The 14,878-nt window shown below is 37.4% G+C and overlaps 1 protein-coding gene across 6 annotated transcripts in view; it reads right to left on the reverse strand.

The window, feature by feature from the left end:
- The window catches only part of NIPAL2 (NIPA like domain containing 2), an 85,160-nt gene that overhangs the window by 35,218 nt on the left and 35,064 nt on the right, over window positions 1-14,878 (reverse strand). For all 6 annotated transcript variants that reach the window (XM_019822583.3, XM_023248756.2, XM_023248757.2 and 3 more), the window contains one exon: window positions 5,325-5,384. In XM_019822583.3, coding sequence (XP_019678142.3) covers window positions 5,325-5,384 — 60 coding nt within the window. The remainder of the gene's footprint in view (window positions 1-5,324; window positions 5,385-14,878) is intronic.

Genomic DNA, 14,878 nt, shown 5'->3' on the forward strand with positions numbered 1-14,878 from the left:
GAATAGTTCTTTTACTAGAAGACCCCCTCAGATCCTCAATGTGCTAGTGTTCACTGTGAATCTCCTAGAAGAGGATATGATTGTAATATTTTCTAAACATATCTGACCATTTATATCATCCTGAAGGAGTGTTTTGAGGAATATTTTATACTTCGGGAAATGCCTGACATTTAACTGGATCCAGCTGTGAGAACGCAGCCTCTGTTTCAAGAGGCTACTGATCTTCTGTTGTAAAAGTCTCCTATGGATACTTGTGGGCTAAGAATGAAGTATAAAAGTGGTCAAAGGGAAAACAGCCTGGAATCAGGTTCCTCTGATGCTTCTGTTCACTGGCACCTAGAAGCTGACTTCCTCACGTACGGAAGCCTTGGGTTCTAAGATCTTTTTGTACAGTTCTTCAGCTGACATCTGGTTTCCCAACCCACCCTTCCCCTTAGGTAAAACCTGAAATACCCCACTCCCCAACTGGATGCCAGCTAGTGTTAATTAACTAGTGTCTAGCTTCTGGACTCTGGCTTGACCTGACTTCTGGTAGCCTTAAGAGTTTTTTAACGTTCAGCTAACCTGATTCCAACACAAATATTGCGTCTAATTCTCTTGGTCCTTATAGTATGTCTCCTGATCAATGGGGGTCTCGCTGTTGCTTTTGTGACCAGGAGTCACAGAATAAACTGGTTCCCTTAACACCAAACCATTTGGGATGTCTTCCCCTCAGAACAATCTCTCCAGATTCCTCAGGCTCATAGTAGCGCCATATATATATATATATATATATATATGTATATTTTTTTTTTTTTTTTTTTTTTTTTTTTTAGGAAGAGAGAGAGCAAGCATGCACATGCCTGTGACTGGGGGAGGGGCAGAGAGAGAGAGAGAGAGAGAATCCCTAAGCAGGTCCCTTGCCCAGTGTGGAGCCCAGCGCAGGTCTCAATCTCATGACCTTAAGATCATGACTGTGAGATCATGACCTGAGCTGAAATCCAGAGTTGGACGCTTAAGCCACTGAGCCATCCAGGCGCTCCATCATACTTAAATCTTAAAGAAGCCCTGGATTGGGAAGTCTCAATAATGTAGTGAATCCAAATAGTCCTGAACCTACCACCAGAAAGTCTCCCATTCTTGAGGCAACCCTGAAACCAAAATGGCCAATCTGTTCCCTCAACCAGAAATGATGGTTTGTTTGGCTAGATTAGTATTCTAGATACTAGCCCTAAATCAAGCTGACCATTTGGTGTGGAAGAAAGAAGGAAAGAGATGGTCTTCATGTCATTTTTAATCTCTTGACATTCTATCCAGGGAAACCATTTATAGGTGACTTAAAATAATCAAGTTACTGGTCTCTGAAGAGTACTGATGAATTGACTGTCATTTTTTTTTTCTTATGATGATACTATCTGGACTTAAGTCAACTAGGTTCTCACAGCCTATTAGATTTAGTACTTGTGATGACTAAGGGAGGAGAGAGGGGGAAATACTATAGGTTTTGGCTGAATGAAGGGGAGAGAAATCTGGTGCTTTTTAAAGGAAAAATAATCATTAAAATAATTTAAAGTTATTAATCCACTAAGAATCAGAGCACAGTCCAAACCCTGTCATTGAGTTAATAATAGTTGGCAATTCCTTTCAGACATAGCTTTTGTGAGGTCATTTTTTGAGGCTAGTGGTGAAAAGCTTCATAGCCACAGAGCAACATTTGGCAATAAATTAGTTCAGCTTGTTTCCACATGGCCCAAAAAATCTTCATTTGTTCCATCATGAAAAACAAACTTTCATTTGCTTGAGGCAGGGAAAAATAAATGATTTTCTTTTGCACATTTTGACAATTTAATTTTTAGCATGCTTATATGCTAATCTTTTTTTTTTTTTTTTTTTTAAGCCACTAACTACTCTCTTCTCTGTTTGGTTTTAGTCCCTGTAAAGAAAAAAAAATGCATTTTTAGCTTTTAACAGAAAGAGCTAAATTTTCCCAAGGCAACAACAATACAGACACAAAGAAAATACATGTGATTTAACACATTACTGAGTGAGGTTGGGGAAAAATCCTTCTCCGTAAGTATGAAATGGGTTATTACATTTCAGATCAAGATAATTTTATGACTTGCTCTTGGAGGCATGGGTATGAAATAGGTGGCTACAATTTTTCTTATTCCTATGACAACAGATTAAAGTTAAGAATTGATCACTTTTAACTATAGTCCAAAACAAATATGGGATCAGCTACAGAGCCCTACTCACAAAGCATTAAATTAGGAAGGCAAAAATACCCAATTAGAATTGTGGAAAATATTAGCTGAATTATTGAAGTTTGCAAAAATATCCTAATCAATGTTTCCTCTGATGAACCATTAGAGTGTAGGGATGTGTGACTGTGGTAGCAGCAATAATGATCAAAGCTGGGGGTGCCTGGGTGGCTCAGTCAGTTAAGCATCTGTCTTTGGCTCAGGTCATTATCTTAGTGGTCCCTGAGTTTGAGCCCCACGTCGGGCTCTGTGTTGACAGCTCAGAGCCTGGAGCTTCCTTCAGATTCTGCGTCTCTCTCTCTCTGCCCCTCCCCTGCTCACACTCTCTCCCTCTCCCTCTCTCAAAAATAAATAAACATTAAAAAAAATCATGATCATAGCTAACATGGAAGATTTATTACATGACAGACCCTGTTCTAAGACTTCTACCTCTAGGAACTCACTTAATCCTACAAGGTAGGTAATATTATCTTCATTTGAAACGTGAGGAAAATGCAGCTTAAGGAGAGTAAGTAACTTTGAAAGGTCACACAGTTCTCTGTCACTAGAGACTCACCCTCAACCATTACGCTATGCCTATATCAGGCTGCCATTAATACTGGTCCGCCATTTACTAGTTATATGACCTTGGACAAGCTATTTAACCTAACTATCAGTTCTGTAAATAGGTTGTTTCTACATTTAAATGAGATAGTTCATGTAAAACACTGATAGCACCTGGAAAGAGGAAATGTTTAATAAATATTAGCTATTATTAAAATAAGAGAAATTAGCAAAGAATCAAAGAATTAATAGAGGTTTAATTTACTATTATTATTTTTTGGTGTGTGTGTGTATATGTCTGTTTCTTATTCCCTATGTTACATTTTTAATATTACCTTTCAGGAATGAAGTTGATCATAGACATGACAATTACATCAACAGGGCTTTATATTTCTCAGAGTGCTTATATGAATTATCCAGTTTGATCCTTAGAACCGTCTTCTATGTTTGTCAACAAACTGAGGCTTAGAGAAGTTAGGTAATATCATGTCAGCCACATAGCTGACAGCGAAAGTTGAATCCAGATTTGAACCTATGAAAGTGAGTTTAATTTACATCCTTTGACATTGAGCTAGTTTCTTGCTTTTGGTAATGTTCTGTTGATCTCGGGTTTTCCAAGTATATAATCAAATCATCTGCATACACTGATATTTCTACTTCTTCCCTTTTCATAATTGTGACTTTCATTAATTTTTCCCGATCCTAACTGGCAGCAGTTGAGTGCCATATTAAATAGAAAACTTACCCTGCCTTTTTGCACATTTGTTAATACTTCTTGTGTTCGTCCCTCTGTACACCCTCCTCCAAATGCTTGGGTATTGCCCGTGCCTGTCCTATCCAGCTATCAGAACTGATACGAATGTTACCTCTGCTATAAAAAAATTCTCTCTGAGCTTCTCAACTAGAGTAACCTCTCTTTATTCTAAACCAGTGGTTCTCAACTGGGGGTGGTTTTGTCCCTCGGGGGACATTTGGCAATATCTGAAGTTGTTTTTGGTTGTCATTACTAGGGCGGAGGGTGCTCCTGTCATCTAATGGGTAAAAGCCAGGCAGGACGCTGGTAAGCAGCCTACAACACACAGGACGGCTCCCCGCAGAGAAGAATTCTCCAGCCTAAAATGTCAGCATTGCTGAGGTTGAGAGATCCTGTTCTTAACTAAAGCCTCAAGGCATTAGGATACATACTGCTTTCTGCTTTTAAAAAACTTATTTATGTATATATTTTATCACCAACTGTATTATTTGAGGGCAGAGATTCCGTCTTCGCCATCTTTTTATCACCAGTATTCACAATAGTTAGCAAGTCTCCCTATATATCCATCTGTATTTCTTCATCAAATACTTTTGATTAATTTAAACATTAATCAACCATTAACTATAAAAGATGTCATATGTTAGATAAAATGATTTAGAGTTTCCTTAAGGCATTTGACAAATGAGAAAAATAATGTAAGATGTAATTTGTTTTTAATTTATAAAACTCAGGCATTGCTCATTCTTATTTCTAATTGTGTACATCTTCCCCAAATGATTCCACAAACCAAGATATATTAAAAAAAAGAGTATAGAAAAGTAATATATTTGAAAAGATACAATGCATATATGTGTGCATTTGGGAAAACATTTCAACCATGACAAACTTGATGATGTGGACTAAAAACTCTACTAGCAGAATCAAACCAAGGAGGAAAAAGAAAAAGTGAAAACACTTTCAAGACAACAGGCTCAAGGGAAACACAATCAGGGAAAACAAATGCTCAACATACCAACACTGGCGTCACATTTAAAGCTCAAATTTTTAAAAAAATGTGATCTCCTTGGAAGTGAGCAGCCGCTCCTTTATTTAAAGTGCCTAAAGTATCATATTTGTTATCATATGTCAGCAGCAATTCAGAGAAGACTTTGTCAAGGAAGAAAATATGAACCTCCAGAATTCTTCTCACAAATGATATTTCTAGTAAGACGTAGAAGATGTAATCAATAACATGATGGCTCTGCTATATAATAGCAACCCTTCTTATAGCCAGGAAGGCTGTTATTATTTTCTACTAACAGCTGTTTTTTCATTTTCTAAATGAAAATCTGAAGGGGAATGTTCTCTGTTGTTTTTGGAAAGAGCAAAATACAAATTAGGTGGTTAATTGGTGCATCTAATTTTTGTGTGGTTTTCATTTTTATGCAGGACTTTCACTTGACAATGTAACAAATACATCCTTTGAAGTGGAAGACTCTATTAGGTAATACAGATGTTTTCTTGGATTTTATTATGCTCATGAAAATTTCATAACATTCATAATAATAGTATAAAATAATAATTCGCTGTGGTCAATAGCATGGGCAGTGGGCACAATGAAAACAGAAATACTTCACATGAAAGTGCAGATGGCAACTCCAAGAAAGAATCCTGGTCACCTCTAAATGAGATTTATCCATTTCAGCAATTTGTCCCCTGTTTTTAAAGCACATATTTTTTTTATGGATAATATTATTTATTTCCTGATCAAGCAGTGCTATAATTACATGACTTAAATAATTACTTACCTAGTAAATCTGAAGCTCTTAAATTTTCTTTCAGAAACATAACAGAAATAATGGCACTACCTAGAAAGGAAATGGCCATCAGTGGTGTTTCCAATATAAAAAAACATACATTACACGGTACCATCTGAAAGAAATTAAGCTCTTGGTGTCTTATACCTGATTAGCTATGTCCTGGTCAGAGACACCCAGCAGCTGTGGCTGTGAAAACAACTCCCTCTCGCCCCCTCATGGTTGAGAATACATAAAAACTGGCCTGGTTTACAATGGACCTAGGACAGTGGCTGGGATAATGCCCCATGGACAGCAAGGGCAAAATAAAGGTTACTAAATAACTAAATGAATAGATGAATAGATAGATAGGTGATAGATAGGTAGATAGAGCAGGAAGGGATGGAAAGGCAGAAAGAGACAGAAGGGAAGGAAAGAAAGAATGGAAAGAAGGAAGTTTTAATTTTCGATATATGCCAGACTGAAACTCATTATTTCCCTTCATCTCCTCCTGTAATTCCTATTCCAAGGGGCACCTGGATGGCTCAGTTGGTAAAGTCTATTCCAATGACACCTCTAAGGAGCCCCAGAATCCTAGGACTCCTGCCAGTCTCCACTCTCCTTCACACGACACGTCCAACAGCAACCTGGGTCTGTCAGGTCCAGATTTCACCAACTGTCCAGTTCACCCTCCTCTTCAGTCCACTGTCACTGGGCTTCATCTCAGGCGTAGACCTCAAGCTCCTGCCACTTTCCTCACACATTTGTCCTCGATCTCTTTTATATTCTATGCCCACCCTTACTAAAATCATCATAATTCCCAGAACCATCAGTTTCATTCTAATTTTTTTTCAATTTTTTATTTTTATGTTTTGAGAGACAGAGACAGATAGAGCACTAGTTGGGGAGGGGCAGAGAGAGAGGGAGACACAGAATCTGAAGCAGGTTCCAGGCTCTGAGCTGTCAGCACACAGCCCAATGCGGGGCTCGAACCCACAAACTGTGAGATCATGATCTGAGCTGAAGTCAGACTCTTAACTGACTGAGCCACCCAGGCACCCCTCATTTAGTTTCATTCTAAAGGACTTTTATTCATGTTATTCCCTTTGCAACTCTGCCTCCATTTTTGAGACCAACTCTAGACTCAAGTATCACCTCTGGATTCCCCCAGACCCAGTCGACCAATCCACTCTTTAGTGTGATTGATTACCCCTTGTCATATAGCTTTCATGTTACACGGAAGATTTATTTGCCTATCCCCCACCCCCAACAAAGACTATCAGTTCCTTTTACTCTGAGATGTCTTATTTTTCTAAGATCTCCCAGGTGTAGCTAGCACATAGATAAGAGAGTTGGTGGGATCTCTGCCCTGCATTTACTGGCCTTCATAGTATAAGACCCTCTTTCCCATTACTGAGGCTACTGAATCCTCAGCCTCTAACTGAGCCTTGACCTGTTTCTATGGCCTCAGGTTGTGTAGGGTAAGTTGAATCTCTGAGTTGTTCCTCTTATGGAGCCATTCCTCTATGAGTAGAGGCATGGGAAAACCCAAACTTGCAATACTACAAAATAATACACATCATAATTTGAATTTTAAATTTTTAACAGAAATTATTAGCAAGGCTTTTAAGTTTGTTTTTTAAAGTAAAACTATACAGAAGAAAATAGGGAAGAAAAGTCATCATAAAAATAACTCATCACCTAGAGAAAATTGTAGTTAGCATGTTGGCACATTTATTTTACCTTAGCGGAGTTGAAACTATAATGCAATTTTTTTTTTCAGTTTCCTTAGCTACCATATTACAAACAATTTGCAACATCATTAAAATTTTTTCATAGATAAAAATTTTAATAAGCCTGTATAATAATCCATTAAATCAATTAAATTTGAATATAACTATATCTGTTATTCTGGCAATTGATTTAAAACAAAATAAATCCATACCAGAAACCCTCATTCAAGATAAGCTGGGATTCTCATGTTTTCTCCATCTTTTTCTCAACCTCGCTCTCTCTTATTCAAGTTGAGCTATTATTCAAGTCCTTGCAAAATTCTCCTGGGCACGTTATTTATCGGAATGGACATTTCACACAGAATAAACGGAGTGTGAAAAATGTCCACCAAGCATGAACTTAATTGGGTGATGTGACTTTAAAACATTAAAGCAATGTTTCCTGTACAGATACATAGCCCATTAGGTTAAGAATTGAGTTCAGGACAGGGGTAAAAATGTATGAAAAATTTCCATTTCATATTTGGACCAAAACAATTCAGGGAAACTAATTTAACATTTCAGAGAATTAGAAAAAGTATAAAAAACAAGACCCCATTCCCATCCCATCACTGACCTCCTGTGTAATTACATAAGGAATGTTTTCAAGTGGAGGGAGATCGATCAATAAAAAATAGGTGAATTATCACTACTAATGCGTACCAAATCCAAATGCATTCCATTATAACAATCCTTAAGATGACTATTTCACAGCAAAGGAGTCTAGTAAGAAGGCAGACATTGCTTACGTGGAATGAGGAAACCTTAGAGCTGATAGGAGATACAAAGACAATGTACTTCAGGTTCTAAACTTTATATCTGGGAGACAGGTCCAGAGGAGTTGTTTGTTCATTCGTTGATCCATTCACTTAATAAACATTTATATTACAGGGCACCTGGGTGGCTCAGTCAGCTAAGCGTCTGACTTCGGCTCAGGTCATGGTCTCATGGTTTGTGAGTTTGAGCCCCACGTGGGGCTCAGCATTTTTAGAACCCATGGGGGCCACCTGGGTGGCTCAGTCAGTTAAGCATCCAACTTTGGTTCAGGTCATGATGTTGTGGTTCGCGGGTTCAAGCACCACATCGAGCTCTGTGCTGACAGCTCAGGGCCTGGAGCCTGCTTCGGATTCTGTGTCTCCCTTTCTCTCTGACCCTCCCCCTCTTTCTCTCTGTCTCTCTCTCTCAAAAATACATAAACATTAAAAAAAAAAAAAGAACGGATAGGGAAAAAGAGGTAGGTGACAATTTCATTGCTAAAAGAAAAATGGGACATGATTGGTAACAATAAGCTTGACATATACTTATATGCATCAAATTATATCAATCGGCTACAAAATATTTATCAGAGTTTTAAGAACATTAATATGCTTTTACTTTCTGAAAGAACTTATATCTAATGCATTTCCATACTCATTTTTTTCTGTTTTAAGAGAATATGAGGTTTTCTACAAAACTGTTAGATAAGAGAATAAGATTTTTTAGTTTTATTTATCTAGCAAACGAAGCAACAAAAAAGAACATTCTGTTAAGGAACATTTACTTGTAATTCATTTATCTTTCAAAATATGGTTAAAATGAGAGCTGTGCTGAGCAAAAAGACAGTATCTGAGCAACAGCTAATAACATAACTTCTAAGTAGAACAGTAAATTTTTAAAATGAGAAAAAATAAACTGAAGTGCCTCATATATAGTTGCAATCAGAGATTTGTCAAACACAACCCTGTCTAGTTGTTGCTATAACCACCACCACTGCCTGATGAACATCTAGGAAGAGGAAAGAACCACTATGCTTTTGCTCCTGTAGTGAAACTTAATATTCAAAAATAGAGCATTTCAAGATGAATAGTTTTTTTGGCTTTTGCTTTTTTTTTTTTTTTTAATTTGAGAGAGAGGGCATGTAAGAGGGGGAGGGACAGAGGGAGAAGGAGAGAGAATCTTAAGCAGGCCCCACGCTCAACGCAGAGCCTGAGGTGGGGCTCAATCCCCCTGGGATCATGACCTGAACCCAAATCAAGAGTCAGATGCTCAACTGACTGAGCCACCCAGGCACCCCAAGATCAATAGTTTAAAAAGCATTAAAACAGGACACAGTTGTAAACTAAACAGATTTGGACTAGGTATGATCAACCTATAGTTACTACTGAGCATTTACGTCAGCACTCACATTTTGTGTGCATTTTTGACTTGAGGCATATTTGGGCAAGAGGTTCAAGAACGCTTTTCCATTCTAGCCTTCATACGGACACAGATGGATACAGAGTGCTCACAGACATGGGTCTACACAGAGAGTACTTGTGGATGCTGGATTAAATTCATTACACAGTGTCATATGGTGACCCCAGAGGCAGACACTGAACCACAATGACCACAATGCATTAAAAAAGAAAAGGTGAAAGGTAGCATATGAAAGATAATGTACCAAAATGTAATCAGTGGTTATGTAGAAGTTGGGTGGCGGGGGGAAGATAGCAGGAATATTTTCTGTTAGGAGAAAAAAACAAAAAAAGCTTCTACAGTGTTCCTATGGAGCCATTTATTAATGTATTCATTTGGCCCTAAAGTTGTAATGCTTCATTATCAGGAAGACTCAACAACAATTATTATGGGTGAGTCAACTGTTCTGTTTTTGGCCATTAAATGTCACTCAGATTAGTAATCAGAACAGAGTATCCTGTCCAGTCAAGGTTGATATAAAGAAATGTACATGTGGGAATTCTGATTTGGATTTGCAGAAGAAATTAGATAAAGGCCAACCAAGATTCTGGTGGCTTCAGCTGAACCAAGTCTAGATGTGGGCGAGGGTGCCAGGTCCAGGGGTCGGCTGTGGCCTGGTGTTGGGCTTCCTAACGCTGCCTGAAATGAATCCCACATTTGTCCCTGATTTGCCTCCTTTGACATCATTCAGATTTGGTCCAAGGACTGGCTGTTATAAGAGTTGATGCTCTAAAATCCATAGCAGGCCTCAGGTGAAAGGAAAAAAAAAAAAAAAAAACAACTATAAATTAATCTGGTGCATGAGAATTCAGAAAGACTGTACAAACTTGATTTGGATTTTCTTCTGTAATAGCTACTAATGGGGATCAGTAAAACAGAAGTTAAGCATCAAACTTCTAGATGTTAACAATCAAACTCAAGGGTAGATTTTTACAGGTGAGTTTAGATCTTTGTGTCTGTAGAATAGATAACTGAGGATTCCCTTTTTACATTAAGATATATGTGCACTTTACTAAACTCTCTTTACCCCCCAAATAATGATTTTTTACTAAAGGTTTAATGGCACAGAAGAGTTCAATAACTATTTAACGCATTATACTATGGCCATTGAAAAATATCTTGCTCACATTTATTTACTACTTTTCATTTTTTACCCTTTATGACAACTTAATTTTTTATTTTATTAAAATAATTTCTTAATGTTTATTTATTTTTGAGAGAGGTAAAGACAGAGCATAAGTGGGGGAGGGGAAGAGAGAGAGGGAGACAGAATCAGAAGCAGGCTCCAGGCTCTGAGCTGTCAGCGCAGAGCCCGATGCAGGGCTCGAACTCACGGACGGTCAGATCATGACCTGAGCCTAGGTCAGACACTTAATTGACTGAGCCACCCAGGTGACCTGACAACTTAATATTTTAAATCCTTTTTAAAATTTGGGGTATAATTGACATACAACATTATATTAGTTTCAGTTATACAACATAATGATTTTATATTGGTATTTCTGTTTTATTTTTTAAGATTCTTTCACTTAATACTTTACCGAAGTATAATTATATGCAATGCTATATTAGTTTCAGGTATACAACATTCAACAATTCTATACATTTCTCAGTTCTCATCAAGATTAGTGCACTCTTTTTAAACTTAATTTTTTATTTTAGTATAGTTGACACACAATCTTATATTAATTTTAGGTGTATAATTTAGTGATTTGACAGGGTTATACATTAGGCTGTGTTCACCACAAGTGTAGCTACCATCTGCCCCGTTACATCACTATTACAATACCATTGACTGTATTCCTTATGCTGTTGCCTTTTAAATTTTTTTTTTCAACGTTTATTTTATTTTTTGGGACAGAGAGAGACAGAGCATGAACGGGGGAGGGGCAGAGAGAGAGGGAGACACAGAATCGGCAACAGGCTCCAGGCTCTGAGCCATCAGCCCAGAGCCTGACGCGGGGCTCGAACCCACGGACCGCAAGATCGTGACCTGGTTGAAGTCGGACGCTTAACCGACTGCGCCACCCAGGCGCCCCATGTTGCCTTTTATTCTCATGACTTATTCATTTCATAACTGGAAGCCCGTATCTTCCTCTCTCCTCCACCCATGTTGCCCAAACCCCCATCCCTTCTCCTCTGGCAACCATCAGTTTGTTCTCTATAATTATAGGTCTGATTTTGCTTTTAGCTTGTTTATTCAATTTTTTAAGATCATTTTTTTAAAGATTCTACCATTAGGGATTGCCTTAAGAATTCTGAGTATTCCGTAAGAATACTGAGCATCTCTTCATATATCTGTTGGCCATTTATGTCTTCTTTGGAAAAATATCTATTCAGGTCCTCTGCCCAGTTTTTAATTGGATTTTGTTTTTGGTTGAGTTGAATAAGATCTCTATGTATTTTGGATATTAACCCCTTATTGGATATATTATTTGAAAATATCTTCTCCCACTCAGTAGTATGCTGTTTTGTTTTGTTGATGGTTTCTTTCACTGTACAAAAGTTTTTTATTTTGATGTAGTCCCAACGGTTTATTTTTACTTTTGTTTCCCTTGCCTTAGGAGACATAACCAGAAAGATTTTTCTGTAGCTCATGTCAGAGAAATTACTGCCTATGTTTTCTTCTAGGAGTTTCATGGTTTTAGGTTTCACGCTTAGGTCTTTAATCCATTTTGAGTTTATTTTTGTGTATGGTATAAGAAAGGGATCCAGTTTCATTCTTTTGCATGTTGGCTGCCCAGTTTTCCCAGCACCATTTGTTGAAGAGACTGTCTTTTTCCCATTGTATATTCTTGCGCCCTTTGTCATGGATTAATTGACCATATAAGTGTGGGTTTATTTCTGGACCCTGTATTATGTTCCATTGATTTCTGTGTCTATTTTTTGCCAGTGCTGTACTGTTCCAATTACTACAGCTTTGTAACATGTCTTGAAATCTGGCATTGTGACACCTCCAGCTTTGTTCTTCTTTCTCAAGACGGCTTTGGTTATTCGATTCTTTTGTGGTTCCATACGAATTTTAGGGTTATTTGTTCTAGTTCTGTGAAAAACATTGTTGGTATTTTGATAGGGATTGCATTAAATCTGCCGATGTTTGTATATATTGCAAAATGGTCACCATATTAAGTCTAGTTAACATTGCTCACCATATATAGTTACAGAATGTTTTTTCTTATAATGAGAACTTTTAAAATTTACTTTTACCAACTTTTAAGTATGTAACACAGTACTATTAGCTATGGTTGCCATGCAGTGTATGACATCCTTATTTACACATGCCATGCAGTGTATGCCATGACTTATTTATTTTATAACTGGAAGTTTGTACCTTCTGACTCTCTTCAGTCATTTCACCCACCTCCCATTTCCTGCCTCTGACAACCACCAATCTGTTCTCTGTATCTATAAGCTTGATTTTTTTGTTTGTTTTTCAGATTTCACATATAGGTGAGATAATATGGTATTAGTCTTTCTCTGAGTTACTTCACTTAGTGGAACGCCCTCAAGGTCCATCCATGTCATAAGTGATAAGATTTTATTCTTTTTTGTGGCTGAATAATATTCCATCATGAATATACACCATTTTTTAAAAAAAATGAATCCATTGATAGACACTTAGGTTGTCTCCGTATCTTGGCTATTGTAAATAATGCTGCAATGAACACAGGGATGCATATTATCTTTTCAAGTCACTGTTTTGTTTCTTTGGATAAATACCCAGAAGTGGAATTTCTGGATCACATGGTAATTTTATTTTTAATTTTTTGAGGAACTTCCACATTGTTTTCCATAGTGGCTGCACCAATTTACATTCCTAACTGTGCAATTTACATTACTAACAGTGCACAAGGGTTCCCTTTTCTCCACATCCTCGCCAACACCTGTTACTTCTTATCTTTCGATAGTAACCATTCAAACAGGTATAAGGTGATATCTCATTGTGGTTTTGATTTGCAATTCCCTATTGATTAATGAAGTTGGACATCTTTAATGTACTTGTTGGTAATCTGTATGTCTTCTTAAAAAAAAGTCTATGCAGATCCTGTGCCTATTTTAAAATTGGATCATTTGTTGTTTTTGCTATTATGTGAGTTCTTTATATATTTTGGATGTTAGCTCCTCATTTGATATATGATTTACACATATTTTCTCCCATTTAGTAGTTTGTCTTTTCATTTCGTTGATAGTTTCTTTTGCTGTACAGAGCTTTTTAATTTGGTGTAGTCCCAGTGTAGTTTATTTTTGCTTTTGTTGTCTTTGCTCTTGGTGTCAAATCCAAAAACATCATTGCCAAGAATAGTGTCAAGGGGCTTACTGCCTATGTTTTCTTCTAGGAGTTTCATGGTTTCAGGTCTTACATTCAGGCCTTTAATCCATTTTGAGTCAATTTCTGTGTATGATGTAAGAGACTGGTCGAGTTTCATTCTTTTGCATGTGACTATGCAGTTTCCCAGCACCATTTATTGAAGAGACTGATCTTTCCCATTGCATATTCTTGGCTCCTTTGTAGAAAATTAATTAAACACATAGGCATAGATGTGTTTCTGGGCTTTCTGTTTTGGTCCATTGATCTGTGTCTGTTTTTATGCCAATACCAAAGAGTTTTGATTACTATAGTTTTGTAATATCATTTGAAGCCGGGGAGCGTAATGCCTCCAGCGTTGTTCTTCTTCCTTAAGATTCCTTTGGCTATTTTGTGGCTCTATACAAACTTTATAGCTGTCTTTTCTAGTTTTGTGAAAAATGCTGTCGGAATTTTAATAGGGATTGCATTGAATCTATAGATTGCTTTGGGTTGTATGGGCATTTTAACAATATGAAGTCTCCCGATCCTTGAGCACAGACTATCTTTCCATTTATTTGCATCATCTTCCATTTCTTTCATCAATGTCTTACACTTACAGTGTACAGGTTTTCCACCTCCTTGGTTAAATTTACTCCTAGGTATTTTATTCTTTTTCATGCAACTGTGACCACTTCTTAAAAGACACATTTAACCCCAAATTAAAACAATTACACTTTACTCATCTGTGATTGTGGATATAATATTCATATCTGATTCAGTTATAAAAAACAAAACAAAACAAACAAACCAACCCTTGGTCCATGGGTTACAAATTCAAATGCATACAGGGGCCAAGTAGGCAATCCTCTATAGAGGAAAAAAGTAATGAAGATGGTGGGCTGGGGCGATGAAGGGTGGTAGGGTGTGATGATGAGGTTGGGGGGCTGGTGTGATGAGGGCGGGGAGCTGTAGCTGTGGGGAGCAGTAGGGCCGTGGTGACTTGGAATATACAAGATCAGTGAAAAGTGGCAGCCATAATTCAGCTCTAGCCACATGCAAGCCCAGGGTTACCAAATCTGATTCTTTAAGGCAAACCACTTTTTGTGTTTCATGGTCCAGTTTTTAAACTGGAAAATTAGTTTGTATTCTTTAAAAGCATTGCTTAAGCCAAACAAAACACAGCAAAGATCTGATTTACAAGACACCGGTTTTTGAAATCTCACCTAGTCTGCAATGAAAATGTCATCAATTTTCATTTAGTGTACATTCCATTCATTGGTTAGCCTCTGTGA

Source organism: Felis catus, chromosome F2, assembly GCF_018350175.1.
Source record: "Felis catus isolate Fca126 chromosome F2, F.catus_Fca126_mat1.0, whole genome shotgun sequence".
In the NCBI taxonomy this organism is placed as follows: Eukaryota; Metazoa; Chordata; class Mammalia; order Carnivora; family Felidae; genus Felis; species Felis catus.